The 20,867-nt window shown below is 44.1% G+C and overlaps 1 protein-coding gene across 1 annotated transcript in view; it reads right to left on the reverse strand.

Annotated features, from left to right (window-relative positions):
- The window catches only part of LOC147022442 (myosin-7-like), a 109,617-nt gene that overhangs the window by 5,819 nt on the left and 82,931 nt on the right, over positions 1-20,867 (reverse strand). Inside the window, exons 30-40 of the mRNA XM_085893330.1 lie at positions 20,699-20,817; positions 16,108-16,304; positions 15,492-15,841; positions 15,259-15,383; positions 14,535-14,650; positions 7,990-8,182; positions 7,644-7,847; positions 5,191-5,316; positions 4,845-5,015; positions 3,946-4,050; positions 3,745-3,840 (exon numbers count right to left, since the gene is read on the reverse strand). Of these exons, the coding sequence (XP_085749456.1) occupies positions 3,745-3,840; positions 3,946-4,050; positions 4,845-5,015; positions 5,191-5,316; positions 7,644-7,847; positions 7,990-8,182; positions 14,535-14,650; positions 15,259-15,383; positions 15,492-15,841; positions 16,108-16,304; positions 20,699-20,817 (1,802 nt within the window). The remainder of the gene's footprint in view (positions 1-3,744; positions 3,841-3,945; positions 4,051-4,844; positions 5,016-5,190; positions 5,317-7,643; positions 7,848-7,989; positions 8,183-14,534; positions 14,651-15,258; positions 15,384-15,491; positions 15,842-16,107; positions 16,305-20,698; positions 20,818-20,867) is intronic.

Here is a 20,867-nt window from a genome sequence, read left to right on the forward strand (position 1 = left end):
AATTGAGTAGGGTTTAAGGATAATTTCTCCCAGTATGTGATTGCCCCCTGTGACCTTTTCCTATGTCTTGCATTTCCAAAACTGGCAATAAAAAGGAATCATGTCCTTAAAACAACAACCGAGCTGGACATTTCAGAGCAGGCGAAAACCCCGCCTTCAGGAATGACAACGAGCAAACCACGTCGTTGGAGTGAATGATTAATGTGCGTGACGTGTGGGAGAGATAGAGAGAGGAGAGCTAGGATCAGAGCAGGACACGAAGAGGGTGGCTGGGTGCCATTTGGGGCATTTTCCCACGCAGTGACGGCACTTGACTGACAAAGGTTTGGCAACCTTCAAGCTTCAGAAACTCATCTCTGGGCACACAGCTAAGTGCTGGGATAAAGTAGGGATTTTTCGTTTATTATTTTTTCTGTCCCCTTGTCTGTATTAAAGTCTGTGTGGAGGTGCCTCAAAATGAGATTTAGTTTCACCTCACGTTCCATTTTTATTATTACATTTTGAATTACTAGTACGTGCCCGTACGTGCGTGGCCGTACGTGCAAAAAAAAAACAAACAAAAAAAACTTTCAAATGGCGAGCCAGAAACAACCACAGGCTGTTCCTTCGCTCTCGCATGCCCGTACGTGCAACCCCCCCCCCCAAAAAAAACAACAAAACTTTCAAACAACCACACAGGCCGTTCCTTCGCTCTCGTAAATGACGACTGGATTGGGGCATTGTGTTTATCTATAAATGCGCATAAGAAATCGAGAAATTATAAGAATACAGTAAGTCATAACTATCCGGAAGTGGTGCGTGTCCGTACGGAATGTTCACATGCATTCCACGAATTATTATCGCTTGCATTGAAGTAACAACTGCTGTGATACTTCCACACACAGAGTTAATTAAAATCCAAATTAAAATCAAGTTTACTTCCCTGTCTTTGCTTGCCATGACATTCGCTGCCATTGACCATTGCCACTCTTATGCCACGGTAACTAAGGCACCGATCCCCATCGTAACCGGCACGGCACGTGACGTCATCATCGGCCGGCCACGCACCGCCCTACGCAGCCACGCCTACGCAGCAATGTGTCCTTTCATTGGTTGGTAAATAAATGGCCATAACTTGGGAAGCACTTGTCCAATTAATATCAAACCTTGAAAAGGCACATCCACAGGGCCCCAGCAATATACCTGGCAAGTTTCAATTAGATTGGACCAGTGGTTGTCGAGAAACAGTGGTCTCACACACACACACACACACACACACACACACACACACACACACACACACACACACACACACACACACACACACACACACACACACACACACACACCCACACACATTGCTGGAATTATAGATAATTACCATTGCAAATGTTTGATTCATTTTCATGAAACCCCCGTATTTATTTAAGTTGCTGGTGTTGTCTATTCGTCGTGGGTTGGAGTCTAAACCCTTCTGCTGCGCTTCCGTGTCCCTCTGTCCTCACCACCTTTCCTTCCCACGCGCGCATTAATCTCCAAGGATCACGTATTTGCCTCCAAGGGAGAAATGTTTGGCTATCCGTCCAGGTAGGGGCTAACCCCCTGGACATGAAAATATGTTTTGGCGGCAAAGTGAGACCTCACCCTCGGGGGCCCCTTGTTGTCTCGGGGCCCCATGCAATTGCACAGGTTGCACACCCATAATGCCGCCTCTGACTGGAGACAAAATTAGTGATGGAAACACTTTGGAGGGAATTATGGAGCTGTAACATTTCAAACCTTATGCGAGCGATTCAGACGAAGATGGCAACAATGGAGGTGTTAGTAAAGATGAATGTGCCAGTCACATGTTCACAACAGATTGGTCGGTTTTGTTCTTTCCGTTCAATTGACAATTTATGAAAGATTTTGTATTTAATTGATAAATCAGTTACATTACTCCAGCAGAAACATGGCACAATACAGCATGGACATGGACATACTCAAACTCCGATGACAAAATGGTCGACGAATGCTTTGTCGTGCCCGTGCCATGTCATGTCGAGTCCCACCGTCGTGTCCATGCCATGTTCCACCATCGTGCCCCACTGTCGTCTCCCTGCCACATCCCACCGTCGTGTCTGTGGTTATGCTGCGTCATGTCCATGCAGTATTCCACTGTCGAGGTGGGTGGTGGTGGTGAGGTGAGATCGGTCACTGGCAGGCCAACACAGATGCTTGATTCACTGCTCAAATTGCTCGTGTACATGTGCTGGTAGCTGGGTAGAGATGGTCTTACAGTTTTAAGTGATGGCTGTTTCTTCTGCTTAATCATGGGGATGGCATCCTCTCTTACTCATGGCAGATAACCACAAGATCTAACCATCTCTGTTGTTTCATAACAGTTCTCTGTAACATGTTCTGAGCACAGAAGCGAACATTTTGTAGGCCTAATCCACATTCGGGTATTTTGTACAAACCGCGTCCAATTTCTGGCAAACTTAGGGTCTTTTGGCCATTGGTGTAGCGTGAAACCAACTCTGTTTTTATTACAATACAAGCAGCAAGGATGCAGCGACTCAGGAAACTTGTGGAAAATCAAAAATTATTCGCCGTTTGATTTAAATTGTATCGTGATGTACCCCATGCACAGTACGAATATGGCGGTCCACATTATAAAGATCCCATCCACCTGGGGATAATTGATGAGGTGAGGAGAGCTGATTGGTTGTTCCCTCCAATTACGAGAGAGAAACATGATCGTGTCTTGATATTCAGTACTCCATATTATACAGGGCGTTTCAAAAGTCTGGACTCATCGGAATATGTATTTTACAATTTTATTTTAATAATTGCTCAAATTGCAATCCACTATCCACTGACATGCTTCCCCATGCAAATTATTGTATGTAGATTTCTTTGAACATTTCTTAACTTTGACACTTCGATTATTGAACATTTCATGGTTTCATGGAATGAACCACTGATTTCAGGTGTCCTCAAAGAAAAAAAAAAGTCAAATGGCGTTAAATCTGACTACGTGGGTCCATTCTATCAGTTCACGATGTCCTATCCACCTCACCAGCATCGTCTCAAAACAAAAAAGTGAAACTATTTCCTATGATTCCAGACTTTTGAAATATCCTGTATATACAAAGGTAATGATAAGTAAGTGACATTGTTGGTCTCCCAGAATTTTCTGGAGAAACCGCTCGTTACCCAAGCCATCGTAACACTCCGCCTCCCTCGTGCTCCTGCTCAACTGCATTCAGCCCATCACCCTTCTCCCTAACTACCCTCTTTCTTTATCTTCGCCAACCCACTCACCCCCTCCGTTATTACAGTCCCTCACCTTCCTCTTCCTTCTCAACAAATAAGGGAAGAAGGTACGAGACGTGCAGTGAAAACATAGGGGATGAGAGGGGAGTTGGGAGGATTTGTCCTCCGCTCGTTCCCACTCGGTGGATGAAATGTGAGAATGCTGACCCTTCGTTCTCAGACAAAATCTTTCGGTACAGTTTGTGCTCTTATGGTTATCGGCATCGTATGATCTCGAAACATTTCAAACACCAGTGTGATTTTTTTTTCCTCCTCGTTTGTTGGAAGCAGGTGCACGGGGGACAAACGAAGGTTCAACTTTGAAGGTGGGACTCACTGTACTTGGAGGAGGTCCACCACTGCAGTTGAGGTTTCACCGGGAAAGCACTCGGAGTTAACGTTCAAAGTGTAACTATATTACTAAATGAGATATCGAGTGAGTACAGCTTGTTTTGAAACAGGACCTACCGCTTCCTCTGCTTGTCTCTTGTACGCCTTGACCTTCAGCTGTAGCTTATCAATCAAGTCCTGCAAGCGTGTTAGATTTTTTCGGTCTTCTTCGGCCTATAAGAAGAGAAAACGAGGATCAAATATGGCTTTTATAAACTCGTAACAACCACCATTGATCAGATTTCTCGTATAAGCAAGTAATGAGGTTGTCAGCCTTACCTGGTAGGTGAGATCTTTGATGCGACGCTCGTACTTCCTCACACCTTTGAGAGACTCGTTGTTGCGCTTCTGTTCAATCTCCAACTCGGATTCGAGCTCACGCACCTAGGAACGTTAAAAATCGTGTACAACATGGATTTGACTTAAATTTTCCTGGCATCGAGAGAGTTTCTGACGTTTTTTTTTTTAAAAGAGTGTGCAAGTTTCAGCCGTTCAACGTGCACACTCTTGTACAGCAATTCGACTGCAACTGGTGAACATGTTGGGGAGCTCTGCTCGTTCGGAAACATTATTGACCTTTTAATTGGTACTGTGGTAGTTAAATTTTTTTTTTTTAGCATCAGACCAGTCATGGCCCATCTGTGACCTTAGTGTGAAGGAGAGGGGGCCTCATTTGATCAGTACTGATCATGTCCTTTCCTTCACTATATTTTGTCTTTAACTTGCAATGGTAGTGGTTCTGGAAGCTGTTTGTTTATTACATTCATGCTGCTATTGTATTATATTTTAATTTGCCTTCCCACATATTTTAATTCTCTGAAATGTTCATTCTCTGCAGAAATACATGTTAACCAAGAAACGTGCATATCTTCTTCTTGCGTATGGCAGCTTGGCTGCTGGGTAGCTATCATTTTGTTGGGGAACAACGATGCCGCCGAAGCTGTGCCCCTTTACCAGTACACTGGTACACATTTTGCTGACCTCGGAAGGATGACGGGCTGAGTCAACCCCACTTGGTGTTAATTCAGCAGCCAACGGGGCTAAAACTCAGGATCCTAAGATCCCAGGTCGGCTACCCTGACCACTAAGCCAACACCAGGCTTTCCTGCATGTCTAAAAGAAAGTCAATCATTAGTCCATGAAAATACTCCGACGCGAGCTTTCTCCGTTACACTCACCTTGGTTTCCAGTTTTTGAATTTGTTTCTTTCCGCCTTTCAGAGCGATCTGCTCTGCCTCGTCCAAGCGCATCTGCAGGTCCTTCAGGGTCTGCTCCATGTTCTTTTTCATTCTCTCCAGGTGTGCACTCGTGTCCTGTTCCTTCTTCAGCTCCTCCGCCATCATCGCCGCCTGTGGGTAAAACATACACAAAGGTAAGACGCGCCGAGGAAAATGAAGTTTCATAACCCTCCTTGATAGCTGCATCTCGAGCTACGTGACACGTATGTATGTGACACATCTTGAGTTATCCGATATAACACGATGAAGCTCAATGTGGTGATTTGTGTTCGTTTTTCAAGCTCACATCAGTAATTGCTTTCTTGGCTTTTTCCTCTGCATTTCGACTCTCCTGCAGGGCTTCCTCCACTTCTGTTTGCATCTGAGTGACTTCAACTTCGAGCTTCTTCTTCTGGTTTATCAAACTGGTGTTCTGAAACATTCATGTTGGAATAAATGAGGCATTAAATAAGAACTAGATACATTTAATGTCTGACGGGATGGTGCAGAGGAAGTGCATTAGTCTAGTGCAAGTGCCTTTGGGCTAGTCTGGTCCGATGTCAATTCCCGACCTGACTTGTAAACTGTCGGATTGGTGTTTCACAGGTATGGTGATGCATCAGTGTGTGTGTGATATTAAACTGGCAACCTGTGTGCCAGCCTTAGTTGGTGGATGAAAATATCTCACGGTGTCCTTCACGGAGAGTAGGTGACCCATTGCCGGCACCATGAATAAGTCTTGCTTCGAACTTATCAGGGGAACTCCATCAGAGGCACAACTGTGCTCCCAGAGTGAATGCAAGGCAGGTGTGTTTTCAATTCTTGCTTTGTGTTTCTGAGCATTATATACATTTCCTAAAAGCCACCATTTTGTCTGAATCTCAATATTTGCCCGCCGGAGAGTGTGAGTGACAAATTTGATTTGTCGAGATAGCGTGAAATAGCGTTATGTTTTGTGCAAGTACTGCGAAGCTGGAGGCTTTTGGGAGTGACGAGAAGGCGATTTGTGTTATACAGTGTTCAAGTATATAACTCAGTTGAAATAAAATCAAGGTTTTTAGGGTTCTAGGAAAAAAACAACAACAAAAAAACTTTTTCGGAAGTTTACCGCCGTTGACGCACCGTCTTTTACACCACCGTATTTAACATGGAGCTTGAGCTATTCATGCCTGTTGTTTGTGTTCTTTATTACGTTCTTAAAAAACATTAACTCTCCTGTTTGGAACGATTTTCAATTTTGTTGGATCATCAGACTGGCAGAGAGGGTAAAAATATTACCTTACTCCTCTCTGCGTATGTGCACCCGGGACGAGATTTCGTACAATTTGCCCAATTCAGAGCCAAAGTACTGCTAAAGCATGAGTCACATTTGCTCTACGGCTCGGATACGGCGGCCTGAATTGACAGAAAATACCCCCTGAATTGACAAACGTGCAGCAGCCGCCGAGTTTCTGAGGTGGCCTCAGGGTGGCCCTATGCCGTATGGCTATCTTTTACAGGCCGTAGGGGTCTCCGTGGAATTATAGCGCGGAGTTATAACTTTTTTCATTTCTAGGTTGGCCGTAGCAATTCGACAAGCCGTGGCCATGATGTAGATGTGTTCCACGTCGACCGTACGTAGGGCGTACGGTGGGCTTGCGTTATTCGTGCGGTTGCCGTAGGCTCTTATCAATGAAAAATGAATTTTGCCAACCCCAAAAAAATTACGGCGGCCGCACTATTTCCACGGTCGCCGTAGGGTAGTCTTTAGGCGTCCCTGCGTTCAACGTACGGTGGCCTTGCGGTCTGTGTGACTACCTGCGGGCAACGCAGGGTCGACGCACGGTTCCCCTACGCCTGCCGTGCGTCCTACGTACGGCCTCCGTGGCAGTCTGCGTCGACCGTGCGCTTCCGCTCGAGATCGGAGTATAGGTGTTTGTCACCAGTGTTGGGCACAAAAGCGATAATCCGATAATAGATAATTATCGAAGTTTACTTTTTTTATCAGACTATTATTGGAAGTTAACTTCCATTTATCATTATCGGACCAGTTTACTTCCGATAACTCGATTTTTTAGTCCCATAATGTCCGTTAATTTTTTGTCCGATAACATTTTTATCGTTTCCGGGTCGCATTTCGCCGAACTAATTAATTATCAATGAGGAGAAAAATGTACATGATTATAGATTACATGTTTTACAAGATAATGCTGAATCAGGCCGCCGCGTGAAGAAAAATGGAAGAAGAAGAGGAGGATGAAGAAGAAGAAGAAGAAGAAGAAGAAGAAGAAGAAGAAGCCTTGCAATGGTGACTTCCTCAGCCATGCGGCTGCGAGGCTCTGCAGCTCCTGGGTTCGGTCAAGGATGGGAAACCCGAAAAATAAAAACATATGTGACTGCTACATTGTGTGACCATGGAAACACTGCGGCCGCCCTATAATTGCTCGTGGCCGTAGATTTTTTTAGATCCCACGGCCGCCGAGCCAAATGTGACTGAAGCATAAACTGCAAGTTCATGTAACGAATCATGGTCGACCATCATCAAAATATAATATTCAATTGAGATCAAGTAGTTCCTCAATCATAGACTGATGTCTGTAGATCATAGACAGCAGATCATAGACTCACCCCGCTTTTCGCTTCGCGTGTGGGGTAATAAGACTAATTCATGTGTTTTATGTCTTTGATGATCACACATCATGACCTCTCGAGGATGAGGGTGTATGGAAGGAATATTGTTATTGTAGATCTTCCAAATTATATCTTCCCAGGGTCAATCACCTGGGAGTGGAGAAGATTTACTCTTTCTGTCGCCCCAAGGAGTTCCTGTTCGGCCAGCTTGCGGCACCGCTCGGTTTGCTCAAGAGCACCCCGCACCTCCTCCAACTCTGCCTGCAACAGGCCACTACGACGCTCTGCCAGGCCTAACTGCTCCTGCAGGTCTTCGGTATCGTGCATTGCACTGTCCACTTGCAGCTGCATGTCCTGGGTAAATAACAAGCTTATGTTATGAGCTAATAATATCTTATCTCCACAAGGCATCAGCTCATAGTTGTAAACAACGTGCATCAACATTCATGGTGTATAAATACACAATTGAGGGGGACTTCAGGAGTTCAAGACAAACCTTAATTTGTTGCTGTTGAGATCGTAGTGATCGTTGTGACTCAGCAGCGAACTTGTTTGCATGGGCAAGCTGCACCTCCAACTCATTGAGATCTCCTTCTAGCTTCTTCTTCACTCGCAATGCTTCGTTCCTACTTTTGGCCTCACTCTCCAGGCTGGACTGCATTGCATCTATGGCTCTCTGGTTGTTTTTCCTGTGAAAGGTTGCCAAGACAGCTTTGGATTATGTCACACACGCATCGACCGAATTGAATTACCTTCTCCGACTTTGAATTGGCCTACAAGTCTGTCTGTAAACCTTGTCTTTGTATATCGTCAGTCTAAAGCATTTAGTTAATTATGTCACATTTAAAAGAGAAATATACTAAACTATTAGAATGTGTTTTAATCTATAAGGAGGTCACGCTCAGTCGTGCCTTTATCGTATGAGAGGTTCCACCGAGACAAATACCCTGGTGAGGCTCTTCATTGTTTAATATGTTTATTATTATTTTTCTGTTGTGTACTGTAATCTTTGTACAAATGCGTTTGATGAAGGATTTGAAAACTAATGCATTCACAAAAAGAGTATCATAAATGAAAGCGACTACTTATATTTACCTCCGCCACCAAGGGTGAAGGAGGTTATGTTTTCACCCCTTTATGTCTGTTTATTTGCAAAATCAAAGATTTCTCAAATATATTGATTGGTCAGTCGATTTTGTTATTCTGTCTGTTGTATGGTCGCTAGACTCCCCTTATTCTCAGTTTTTTTTCCGTCTGTCTGTATGTCTGTTGGGTGGTCGCTGGACTACCCATATTCTCAGGTTTTCCGTCTGTTTGTATGTCTGTCTGTTTGTTTGTATGTAATGGACAGCTCTGGAGGCCAGAGGAGTCAACCGATTTTGATGAAACTTGACAGGTAGGTTCATACCAGGATCTAGTTGTATGCTTTTGAGCATCGTTGCTATGGATGCCACCGTTGCCTATCAACGGCACTTTGAAATTTTTGAAATAATCCGAAAAAAAAAATTCGAAAATTAAAAATCTGTTTCTGCACTTTTATGCGCATTATAATCAACCTCTTTGTCAAAAATTTTCAGATCGATCCGTCAAAAACTGTATGACTAGTATGCAATTATGTAGCGACCACCAATGTCGTCTCCCGGCTTGTTTTTTTGTCTGTTTGTCTGTCTGTTCGTTGCCTACAGGTCACAATTTTAAACCGATCTTCACGAAACTTCACCACGTGGTCATAAGGAAGAAGAATGTTGTTTTTGAAGTCAAAAGGTCAAAATGTCAAAAGGTCAACATCGGCCAGAGGTTAACAAGTTAGGTGAGATTTCGAAAATCCTCAATTTTCATCTGATTGACCTGAAATTTGAAGAGGATTTATATTTCAGGTCAATGAATTCAACCACCAATTATTTTTGAGGTCAACAACTAAGGAGGTATTTCTAAAATGCTCAATTTTTTTAATCTCATCGACTTGAAATTTGAAGAGGATTTGCACATCAGGTCACTGAATTCAACCACCAATTATTTCTGAGGTCAACATAGGCTAAAACAACAACATCAGGCGAATTTCTAAAATTGTCAATTTTCATCTGATGCACTTGAAATTTGAAGAGGATTTATATTTCAGGTCACTGAATTCAACTAGCCAATTATTTTGGAGGTCCACATCAGCTAAAAGGTCAACATAGGACAAAATTCCAAAATTGTCAATTTTCATTAGATTCACTTGAAATTTGAAGAGGAGTTGCATGTTTGGTCATTGAATTCAACCACCAATTACTTTTGAGGTAAAATTTGTTTTATGAATTTGGCAAGTATTGTGCTCTGCACGACGTCTTCTTGTTTGTTTGTTTGTCTGTTTGTTTGTGTGCACGATATCTCAAAAAAGTTGTGCACGGATTCACACGAAACTTGGTGGACATGTTTGGGTGTGTGACAAGGAAGAATTGATTAAATTTTGGTGAAGGTCCGAATCCAGATCCGGTTCTGATAATTTTAAAAGTGATTCTTCACCATTGAGAGTTGGAGCTAACCTAATATTTCGCACGATATATCAAATAGTTGTGGATGGATTCAGATGAAAGTTGGTGGACAGGTTGGTTGGGTGTGTGGCTAGGACAAATTGATTAGATTTTGGTGAAGATCCGAATCCAGATCTTGATACGAGAATTATTTTATTTTTAAAGTGATTCTTCACCATTGAGAGATCGGGCCAAAAATGATATAGTACTTTATAGCATATTTCAAAATGTAATAGGCCCAATATGTTCTCGTGGATCAGGCATTGCGTGGCAGAGGTATGCGCTCTGCCTAGTGCCCTTCTAGTTATTTATGTGATGCACTGTACCGACAGACATCTTTTTCAAAATTGCTGAAACATCGGGGATGTGTTGGCTCTAACAATGCGAGGAAATCTTACATCATGTGGTCGAAGTTTTATGAACATACATTATTACTTCCCTTATAAAGGGAAGGACAGAGAGACAGAGAGAGAGAGAGAGAGAGAGAGAGAGAGAGAGAGAGAGAGAGAGAGAGAGAGAGAGAGAGAGAGAGAGAGAGAGAGAGAGAGAGAGGTTGAGGTTGAGGTTGAGGTTGAGGTTGAGGTTGAGAGAGAGAGAGGTTGAGAGGTTGAGAGGGAGAGAGAATGGAGGACAGAGTGAGAGGGGATGGGGAGGACAGAGATAGAGGGACGGAGGACAGAGAGAGAGAGAGAGAGAGAGAGAGAGAGAGAGAGAGAGAGAGAGAGAGAGAGAGAGAGAGAGAGAGAGAGAGAGAGAGAGAGAGAGAGAGAGAGAGAGAGAGAGAGAGAGAGAGAGAGAGAGAGAGAGGCGATGGGGAGGACAGAGAGGGAGAGGGGATGGAGGAAAGAGAGAGAAGGGACAGAGGACACACAGAGAGAGAGAGAGAGAGAGAGAGAGAGAGAGAGAGAGAGAGAGAGAGAGAGAGAGAGAGAGAGAGAGAGAGAGAGAGAGAGAGAGAGAGAGAGAGAGAGAGAGAGAGAGAGAGAGAGAGAGAGAGAGAGAGAGACAGAGACAGAGACAGAGACAGAGACAGAGACAGAGACAGAGACAGAGACAGAGACAGAGACAGACAGGACGGGGGGGGGGATGGAGGACAGAGAGAGTGAGGGGGATGGGGAGGTTAGAGAGAGTGAGGGGGATGGGGAGGATAGAGAGAGTGAGGGGGATGGGGAGGAGAGAGAGAGAGATGGGGAGGGGGGCAGAGAGAGAGAAAGAGGGGGAGGGGGGCAGAGAGAGGAAAGGACAGAGAGAGGTGTGGGGGGAGGATGACGACAACAGAGATTGGGGTTGGGGGGAGAAAAGAGGGAGGGGTAGAGGGAGATGGAGGTTGACCTGCAAGTGAGAGGTTTGGGTTCAGTTGGATTATTGTTTGGTAGGTAATATCAATGGTAAGGATGGGGGATGATGTGAGATGGTGGTCACCAGTTGTTTGAAGCTCTGGAGGGAAGAGTGTGATGGATCCTCACTTTGAAACGATTGAAAGGAGGAACAAAACAAGGGAGGCGTGTGGTTGATCGTATATTTGCAACTTTACTTTTCTGGTGCATTCTCAAGTTGCACTGCCATTACCTTGACACTGGGTAATTCTGACCTCGTGTTGTAATTGAGCTAGAAGTGCATTTCAGGACCACAGTTTGCTCTTTTCATCATTGCCATCATATGATTTGGGTCGATCAATGTGCATCCAGCAAGAGAACTATGTTAGTTTCTTGGTTGAGTTAACTCCTTGAGTTAACATTTTCATTTTGAGCTGATGGATGGGGATGATGCTTATTTTCATCGTCTCTTGTCTGAGACCGACTGACTCTCACTATATTCTGCCAACTTCCTTGATGTCGTGCGGTATCGAGAAGATCTATTAAATTGCTTCCACCCAGTTCCTCAATTTGATCGAACCATCTGCCTATTGAACGCCCCCTTTCCTCTGTTGCCATCGACTCTACCCAACATGCAAAAAACATTTCCAAATTGTCACCATCTCTTCGGCAAATGTAGTCAAAGTGAGAGGAACCCCATTTCGAGTTTGCTCATGTTTCGATTTCAAATGATTGCATATTCATCCTCAGATAGTTTCACCGTTCTAACATTCAGTCAAGTGTTTAATTACCTCCACTACCGAAGATGGGTGGAGGTTATGTTTTTACCCCTGTTTGTCTGTTTGTTACTTGGCGAAATAAATTTGGCAAGTATGTTGATTGGTTCGGTTAGTTTATTTGTTTGTCTGTCTCTCTGCTCACCGACAGTCTAAACCACTGGTCTGAACGTTCTGAAACTTTTGCGGATTGTAGGCACCGTCCCGACGACGACCTGTGCCAAAGTTTCGTAAAAATCGGTCGACACGTTATTACATGATGTTGCAAAAACGTAAAACACCTTTTTGGCGATAACTCCGCAACCAAAATGTTCTCCGTTCAATGTTCAACAACTTTCTAATTTGAACTTATGATGTAAAACCAACAGATTTCCTTTAACGTATGGATTTGAAAGTTTGCTTGTTAACATCATAACGTTTAAAACACATTTTGCCCGATATCTCGGAAACTCTGGGTGCTGAAGCAAAAATAATGAAACTTTCGACACACTGGGGTTCGTGTAGTTCCATTAAGAAATTATTTTATGTCCCCTTGCTACGATCTGTTGGGTCACCGAAATAGGTGACCCTTATTGTCAGTAATTTTGTCTGTTTGTTTGGATGTTTGTTCGTTTGTCATCAGCATAATTGGTAGTAAACGTGGGCGGATTTTGACCAAACTCGGGTGGTAGGTACATCTTATGACCTAGTGCTTTGGAAAGTGTGATGGTTTCTAGGGACGCTTTGGTTCCCCAGCAACAACCGAAAAACCTTCAAAATCGGTACCGTTCACGTGAAATCAATTCCGAAAGCCATTATCCCACGTATGGTTATCAAATTTGGCACGAATGATCTACAGGTGATGCTCTATCAAATATATTCCGGTTTTTGTGATATATGGAATGCATTACCCGCAGCGCCCCCTACAATTAGGGTATGCGTGAAAATTGGCGAAAATTGAAAGCCCCCTAGCGACCAGGTGAGTGCATCGATACGAATGAAATTTTGCAGGTTCATGGTACTGAATGAGTACTACAACTTTGCCTCAGGACATATTGACCGATTTCGCTTAGGTCAGGGGTTAAAGGTCAATTAGTGCAAAAATCGAAAATATGCGAGAGCTGGAGGTGCCTTCATGCCAAATGCTACTCCTCCTCGGGTTATGGTCGGATGGTCATGAAAATTCACACTAATCGTCTGGAATACATTGTGCACAAACAATCGAGCCGGATTTTCGATTTATATCTTTGTTCACCCACAGCACCCCCTCGAACTTTGGGGATTTCCGATTTCAAACCGCATTTTCGGTACTTTTCATTCAAATGGATACCGAGTAGTTATCAGTAGATGGAACTGGATGAGATTTGATATGCGTAATCTTAAGGTGATTCCCTATCCGCTATATGACATCCATTTTGCCCTATACCTTATAGTTTCCATATTCGGCGACCCATCGCCGCCTACCGGCTTGTTTGTCTGTTTGTCACACGATTTTTGTCCACAGTTTTCAAGCAGTCATTCTGAAATTTTTTGTGCGTAGATGACTAGCCAAGGACAGCAACAACCATTTTTGGTTCGGATCCGGATTCTGGAATTTTTAAAGTGATTATTCGCCATTGATGGATTGGGCCAAAAACGATGTACAGCACAATATCTGAAAAAAAAGTTATGGACAGATTTGGACGAAACTCGGTGGACAGGTTGGGTGTGTGACACGGACAAATTGATTCCATTTTGGGTGAAGATCCAAATCCGGATATGAGAGTTTTTAAAATTTCTCAAATGATTCTTCCTTTGAGAGATGAGGCTAAAAATGATATATTGCATGACTTGAAGGATTCCGACGAAACTTGATGGACAGGTCGGGTGTGTGCCAAGGACGAATCGATTCGGTGTTGGGAAAGATCCGAATCCGAATATTAACAATTTAAAAAAAAAAAAAAAAGTGATTCTGCACCATTGAGAGGTGGGGCCAAAAACATTATATCGCACGGTATTCTCAAAAAGTTGTGGACGACTTATGACAAAACTAGATGGATGAGTTGGGTAAGTGACGAGAACCAGCTGATTAGATTTTGCTTCGGTTCTGGATGTGGATCCAGCCTATCATTGGGATGCAAAACACAAGCTGTTCAGCCTGACGGGGATATGAGCTCTACAGAGTGCCATTCTATAGTTACTGGATGCATTCATTCCTCTTCTTTTGCCTCAAATGCCTCTTCGGTGGAATAGAGACTGTTTGAATCGAAGAACTGCTTTTCAATATCCTCAATCATTCCTCCTCACTAACCCCCATCTTCTCACCGCATGCTCGACAGCACATCTTTAAACCGCCAGGGACAACGAAGGCCGTGAACTGCATTGTCGACGTGCATGGAGGGAAACGGTTTATGGAGATGTTGAACGAAAGTGGGTCTTTTTTTTTTTTAACCTGTAAAAGTATTTTTCGACATTTACCTGAGGTTATCGATCTCCTCGTCTTTCTCTGCTATCTTGCGATCCATTTCAGTTTTGAGCTGTGAGGTTTCCAGCTGCAATCGCATAACCTTTCCCTCCTCGTGCTCCAAACCACCCTGTGAAAACAAAAACCACAAAAGCCTCAACACGGCGAAACATTTATGAACTGTGCTGCTCATTTATCTTTTAAACTTCAAACTTACAGCATTATCAAGTTGGTCCATGTTGTGTGTAAAAGTTGTTCGGTAATGGTATAACAGATTTTACTTTGACCACGTTTAAATCCTATTACTACCGTGAATTCAACAGCCTCAGTTGCTCTCACCTTGTTGTGGGATCGGCCGAGGAAAGATTTTTGGCAGAAGTCTTTCATGAACCGGCTGTGCAAGACTGATGTGCGACTGAAGATGGTTTGGGCAGGAATTTGTAATTTGTACAGGGTGCCGGCAATAACTCGCCTTTTATTCATCGAGAGTCACAGTGAGATCTTTAATGTTCGCTAGCTTATGCCAGCAGACTTAATGTCCATCCTAGGACTTCGTGATGCTTCACCCTGCCTGGAAAGCACCAGTCGGTTCAGGAAGCAAACCAAGACCAGATAGCTCAAAGGTAAGTGCGCTACCTCCTCACCATGCTGTCGGATCTCAACCACATTTACATCAAAGTAATATATCCATTTTGATGCTATAGGTTACACAATGAAAGCATTACATATCCTCCACACCTCTGCCTCCTCAAGTGCAGCCTGCATGTCGAGCTTTTCCTGTTCACTCTGCTTCTTCAGTTTCTCAAGTTCATGCAAATTTCTTCCTCCTTCACTCAGCTGGTCAGTGAGATCAGCTATTTCATCTAAAAGAAAGAGAAACGACAGTGAGGAGAGCAATTCGGATGATAAGGATAAAGACCACCGCAAAGTAGATGAAGTTTGAATTGAAAGTCGAAATGGCAATACCGTACCCTGAAGATTTTTATTTTCTCTCTTCACAGTCTCTAGGTGATCGAGAGCTTCTTCATATGCATTTTTCAACTTGAACAGCTCTGTGCTGATCCCTCTGTGCTCTTTCTGAGAGCCCTCAAGATCGCTCTGTGACTCCTCGTATTTCTGCTTCCACTCCGTGAGCGTCTTGTCGTAGTTCCGTTGCTTCTTGTCGAGGATTGCGGCAGCTGCATTCGCTCTCTCCAGGTCGACAGTCAAGTCTTCCAGTTCGCTCTGCAGTCGGTGCTTGGTCTTCTCAAGAGAAGAACATTTGGCATTCGCAGCTTCAACAGCTTCCTCTGCTTCCTGAAGACGTGAAGTGAGCTTCTTCCTGCGAGTGAATTTTGCTATCACCCAAATGTGTTCTTAATTTTCAAGATGATAACAAGAACTGCGTAACCTTTTGATCATTGAACAATTGAGGCCTGCTATGGATTTAGAGCTTGTACATTAGAACAAGGTGATGACTAACACATTAATTTTAACAATGCACAACAAAGCATCATGAGTATTGACCAATCTTGGTGACAGTCAATTATCAAAATGTTGGAGGAAACTTGAACATTTTAGAAAATGAACTTGGGTGCTTTGACTTACTTGGCTTCTTCCAATTCTTCAGTGCGCTGAATGGCATCCGTCTCGTACTTGCTCCTCCAGTGAGCCACCTCTGCATTGGCTTTGGACAAGGTTCTTTGTAACTCAGACTTCGCTTCGAGCTCCTCCTCAAACTGTTCTCGCAGCAGGTCACAGTCATGTCGAGCTGCCTGGAGGGCATGAGCCAGTGCATTCTTGGCCTGCAGTTGGGTGGGTATTGGGAAGGAAGCCACCCACATCAATGATGGAGAAGAGTCCAGTTGAAGTTCCTTTTTAATGGTGTTAGAAAAGAGAAAAAAAAACCCACCAATTAAATCAATGAGTTATGTTATTTCCTATAAATATTTCCTATAAAAACAAATAAATCAACATCTCTTCCTCCTCTGCACCAATTGGTCCATCTGATCATGTTCTTGTGCGAGTCATCATCTCTCTGGCTATTGTCAGAAAGCTTCCTCTGCGCCAGAGAGTCCAGTCTGGTGGTTCACTCGGGCTGACTGGCAGGGACTGGTCTTCTATCTCCGCCGCCCCTGATGTTCCTATCACCAGGAAATTTTTCCACAAAAGCTTGCTCTCCCTTACGTACAAATTTATTCCATCTAGTCTGCTGTTATCATACCTCTCCCGTTGCCCCTGGTACACCGATTCATGTGATGAGGTAGCTTGCCTTCAAATAACTTGCGGGTTTTTATTCGGTATGCATAGCCGAGACTCATGGAATAGCTCGAATTAGTACACTGAACGGATCAGGACGCAACAGGACAAAACCGCTGGCTGTGGAGACCAGCTTTGAAATGTGGTTTGCCCAAGAAAGATCACAGCTGATGTTGAGACCTCAGAGTTTGATTGACTGGACTTCCTTAAGAGGATTGTAAAGAAAGTAGATTGGGGTTTTCCAGATGCTCCTTTCTGAGAGATAGGAAGAGTGTGAGATTTTTCAGGATTAAAAGACATATTCCAAATGTTTGACCAGCTTGTGATTTTCTCAAGGACTGAAGAGGAGGAAGTGGCTGCAGCCTGTCTGTCTGAAAGATGAGGATGTCACGGCACAGGGTGGAGTCATCAGCAAATAGTTAAAGAGGATTTTGCAGAGTCAGAGAGATCGGTGATGAAGATCAGGAATCGGACTGGGCCCAGAACACAGAACACCCAGGCTCCATCCTCGACAGGGAGAGGATATGAAAGGATTCTGCTGAAAGCCACGCATTGCCTGTGAGAATACAGAAAGTCAGTAAGCCATGTGTGGAGTTGGCTTTGGATGCCACAGGCAGAGAGTTTCTCAGGCTAGGCAGGATGTCAGACTATCAAAAGCACGAAATATGTCCAGAGAGACGGCCATGATCCCATGTCTGATATTGAGGGCATCCATCCATAGTTGGGTGAGTCGAAGCAGCATATCCAAGGTGGAGTGACTTGGTCTGAATCCAAATTGGTGATCTGAGATGAGGTTGTTTGAGAAAAGGAAGGATTTCATGTCAACTGCGATGATGGATTCCATGATCTTGCTGATGGTCATAAATAAGCCGATCGGTCTGTATTTGAGGGGATCAGTGTTTGCACCTTTTAATGTAATACGATGATGTTTAGTTCAAGTTAACTTTCTCATTATGGAAGGCAAATCTGACTGGAGGAAACCTCGGGCCATTCTACAAAGCTCGTAGCAAGTGTGTGTCCACTCATAGGAGAGCCAGAAAACATCTGACCAACCTCCAGACTGGACTCTCGAGCCTGTATCCTTCCACAAACTCCTGATACAATCCATTTGGCACCATGTTTGGGGGCACTAATTCTGCATTCTGCAAGAAAGCTGTTCACTGCATCTGAGACCGACTTATTCATGCTATTTTGTCACGATTTGGGCAAGAAATGGTGAAGTTGAGAGTTTCATCGTTTTTAGAATCTTCTAGGTTGGATTATATTGATGTCTTGGATTATATTGATGGAAAATGGTGAGCTGTTATATCTGATTAAATTGTGTACGGTACATTTCATCAATCCAAAGTTGGATTATTGCATGAATCAGGTCAGGTATGGGAGCATGTGCCAGAACAGCGCGTCGCTGCGTCCACTTTCCGCCGGTACTCCAGGGGCCTCTGTCTGGCCATCCCCCAGGCAGATGCCAGGCCCATCCCCATCTCCTTGAGATGATGGTCAACCTGCTGCAACCATGAGGCACGTGGTCGGCCTACTGACCTCCTCCACTCATGAGACTCCCGCGCTGAGAGAATTTGGTGAGCAGGATCAGCGTCAGGAAAACGAGCCACATGTCCATACAGCCGCAACTGATGCTCACGGACTATGCAGGTAAGAAATCTCATCCGAGTCTCTCTCAGCAACCGCTCGTTGGACACAAAATCCGACCAGCGATAGCCAAGGATTCTCCGAAGAGACCTGGTACCTAAGGAATTAAGTCTCCGTCTCAGATCCTTGGTCAGTGTCCAAGTCTCGCATCCAAAGAGCAAGACTGGAAGTACCAAGGACCTGAAGACTCGGACTTTCGTCCTCCCGCACAGGTACCGGCAGCGCCACACCCCATGATCCAGTGAATCCATGACTCCCCAGGCCCGACCCAGACGTCTATTGACCTCTGACTCATAGCCAGCAGAGACAGGAATATCACTGCCAAGGTAAGTGAATCTCTCCATGACCTCAACATCCTCACCACAAACAGACAGACAGGACAGCAGCATCCAAGATGTCACCGAAAGCCTGGATCTTAGTTTTGACCCAAGAAACCCGTAATCCCAGCGGCTCCGACTCCTCATTCAGCTCCTCGAGGGCCCCCAAAAGGATATCTAAAGTCTCCGCAAAGATGACTGCATCATCTGCAAAATCAAGGTATGAATGTTGCATTGTTATCGACGGCTCTTACACCGACAAGGATTAATAATGCCATGTTTAATACTATTTATGTTGTGCATTGAATAAATCAATTCTTTGGAAATCCCTATTTGCACGAATGATGAAATATTATGGGTTTGGGATGATTCAGCACCATTCCTATCTGGCCCACCTCCTAGACCACATAACCTCTGGTTGAGATGGACTGACGCAAGCTGAAGAACTGCAATCATGGAATCCATCATCGCAGTTGATATCAAATCGTTATTTTTTTACAATGGCCTGATCTCACACCCTGAGTTCGGATCTTGGACGCGTTGCTTCTACTCTTCCAACAATGAATGGAAGCACTCGATCTCAGTCATGACAACAGGGCTGGCTCTCTGGACATAAATTGAGCTTTCAATCCCACCTTGCTCACCACACTGTCTGTGTATGGCACCCAATGCCAACTCCACACATGGTTCTACTCTCATAGCCAACACATGGCTTTGAACGGAATCCTTTCATCTCCTTTCCTGTCAAGGCTTGAGGGTCCCAAGTCAGTTTCTTGAGCGTAATCCAGTTCCTCACCTTCATCAAAGATCTTTCTGATTCTCTGGAAAATCCTGCTTATCTCTTTGCTGATGGTTCCACCTTCTGCCGTTTCATTTCTCATCCTTCAGATAGACAGGCAGCAGCCTCTTTCCTCCCCTGCAGACCTTGATAAAATAACAAGCTGGTGCAACACGTATGATATGTTTTTCAACCCTGATAAACCTCACATTCTCAGACTCTCTCTCTCCAAAAGGACCACCTAGTGAACCCTCCCATCTTCTGTACTTCCTTAACAAACCTTTTGAAGAAGTTAAGTCACTCAAATTCTTAGGTATCACAATCAGCCATGATCTTTCTTGGACAAACTAGCTATCCAATTTGGCCTCCTAAGCCAACCGCCAACTGGGCATCTTATGTCATGCGAAACCTTTCCTTTAACTTTCCTTTTTCTGAACTTGTATCAACTTACAAGGCCTGGCACCACTGCACTTATTGATGCTGTCGAAAGTAATGCCCTCAAAATCATTGGAATCTGCCACGATGAAGCTGAGTTACGATCTCTGCCTTTCACGACATCCTTTTTGGTCTTGCACCCTCTGCCTTTCCTTGCTTTGTCTCCCCCTCCACCAACCCCGTATATTTATGCAGGGTGCACGCAGTCTACCAGTAACCCACTTCTGTGGAAACCCCAAAATTTCTCGGCCAATTGCTCATCTCCACTCATTTGTTTCTTTTGTCTCTCACCCGTGGAACCAAATTTATCAGTCTATTCAATCCCACTCTTCCCTTCAGGGCTTCAAGACAGCTGTTCACCACCACCACCACAGGTCATACCCCATCCATACTCTTGATCTTTAATACCCTCATTAACCTTCCCAAGCATACCCCTTTCCTTTCCCAAATTTTTTTGGTTCCATTTCTGTTTCATACAGTTTTCCCTTCTCCTTCTAACTGTGTTTGAGCTAGTATCCAGCTTGTTCACAAATTGAGTCCTCCTCCCCCCTCCCCTTGAACTCATTCTTCCCCCAAGTGTCCCTCTGGTGTGTCCTACCACCTCACTGTTTGTGTGTTCCACCCATCCCCCTCCCCCTCCCCGTTTCCACGATGTTCTTCTTATGTTATGTTCTGGTCCATTCTTTGTTCTAGCTATTCCACAAGCCTCAACTTCATTTACAAAAGCAATACAAAAAAACCGTCGCTGAACTGTCTGTCTCACCTTCGTTTCTTCTTCAAGTTGCCTCTTGAGTTCATCAACGTTCTGTGTGAAGGAGGTTTTTCCTCGTGTGAGTTGATTTACTAAAACCTCTTTTTCCTCTAATTTCCTTGAAAGTTCACCTAAAAAAGAAAATAACGTAATCGTAATAATAATAGTAATAATAAAAATT

This window comes from Eptatretus burgeri, chromosome 8, assembly GCF_056783735.1.
Source record: "Eptatretus burgeri isolate ZD-2024b chromosome 8, Ebu_testis_v1, whole genome shotgun sequence".
NCBI classification, from domain to species: Eukaryota; Metazoa; Chordata; class Myxini; order Myxiniformes; family Myxinidae; genus Eptatretus; species Eptatretus burgeri.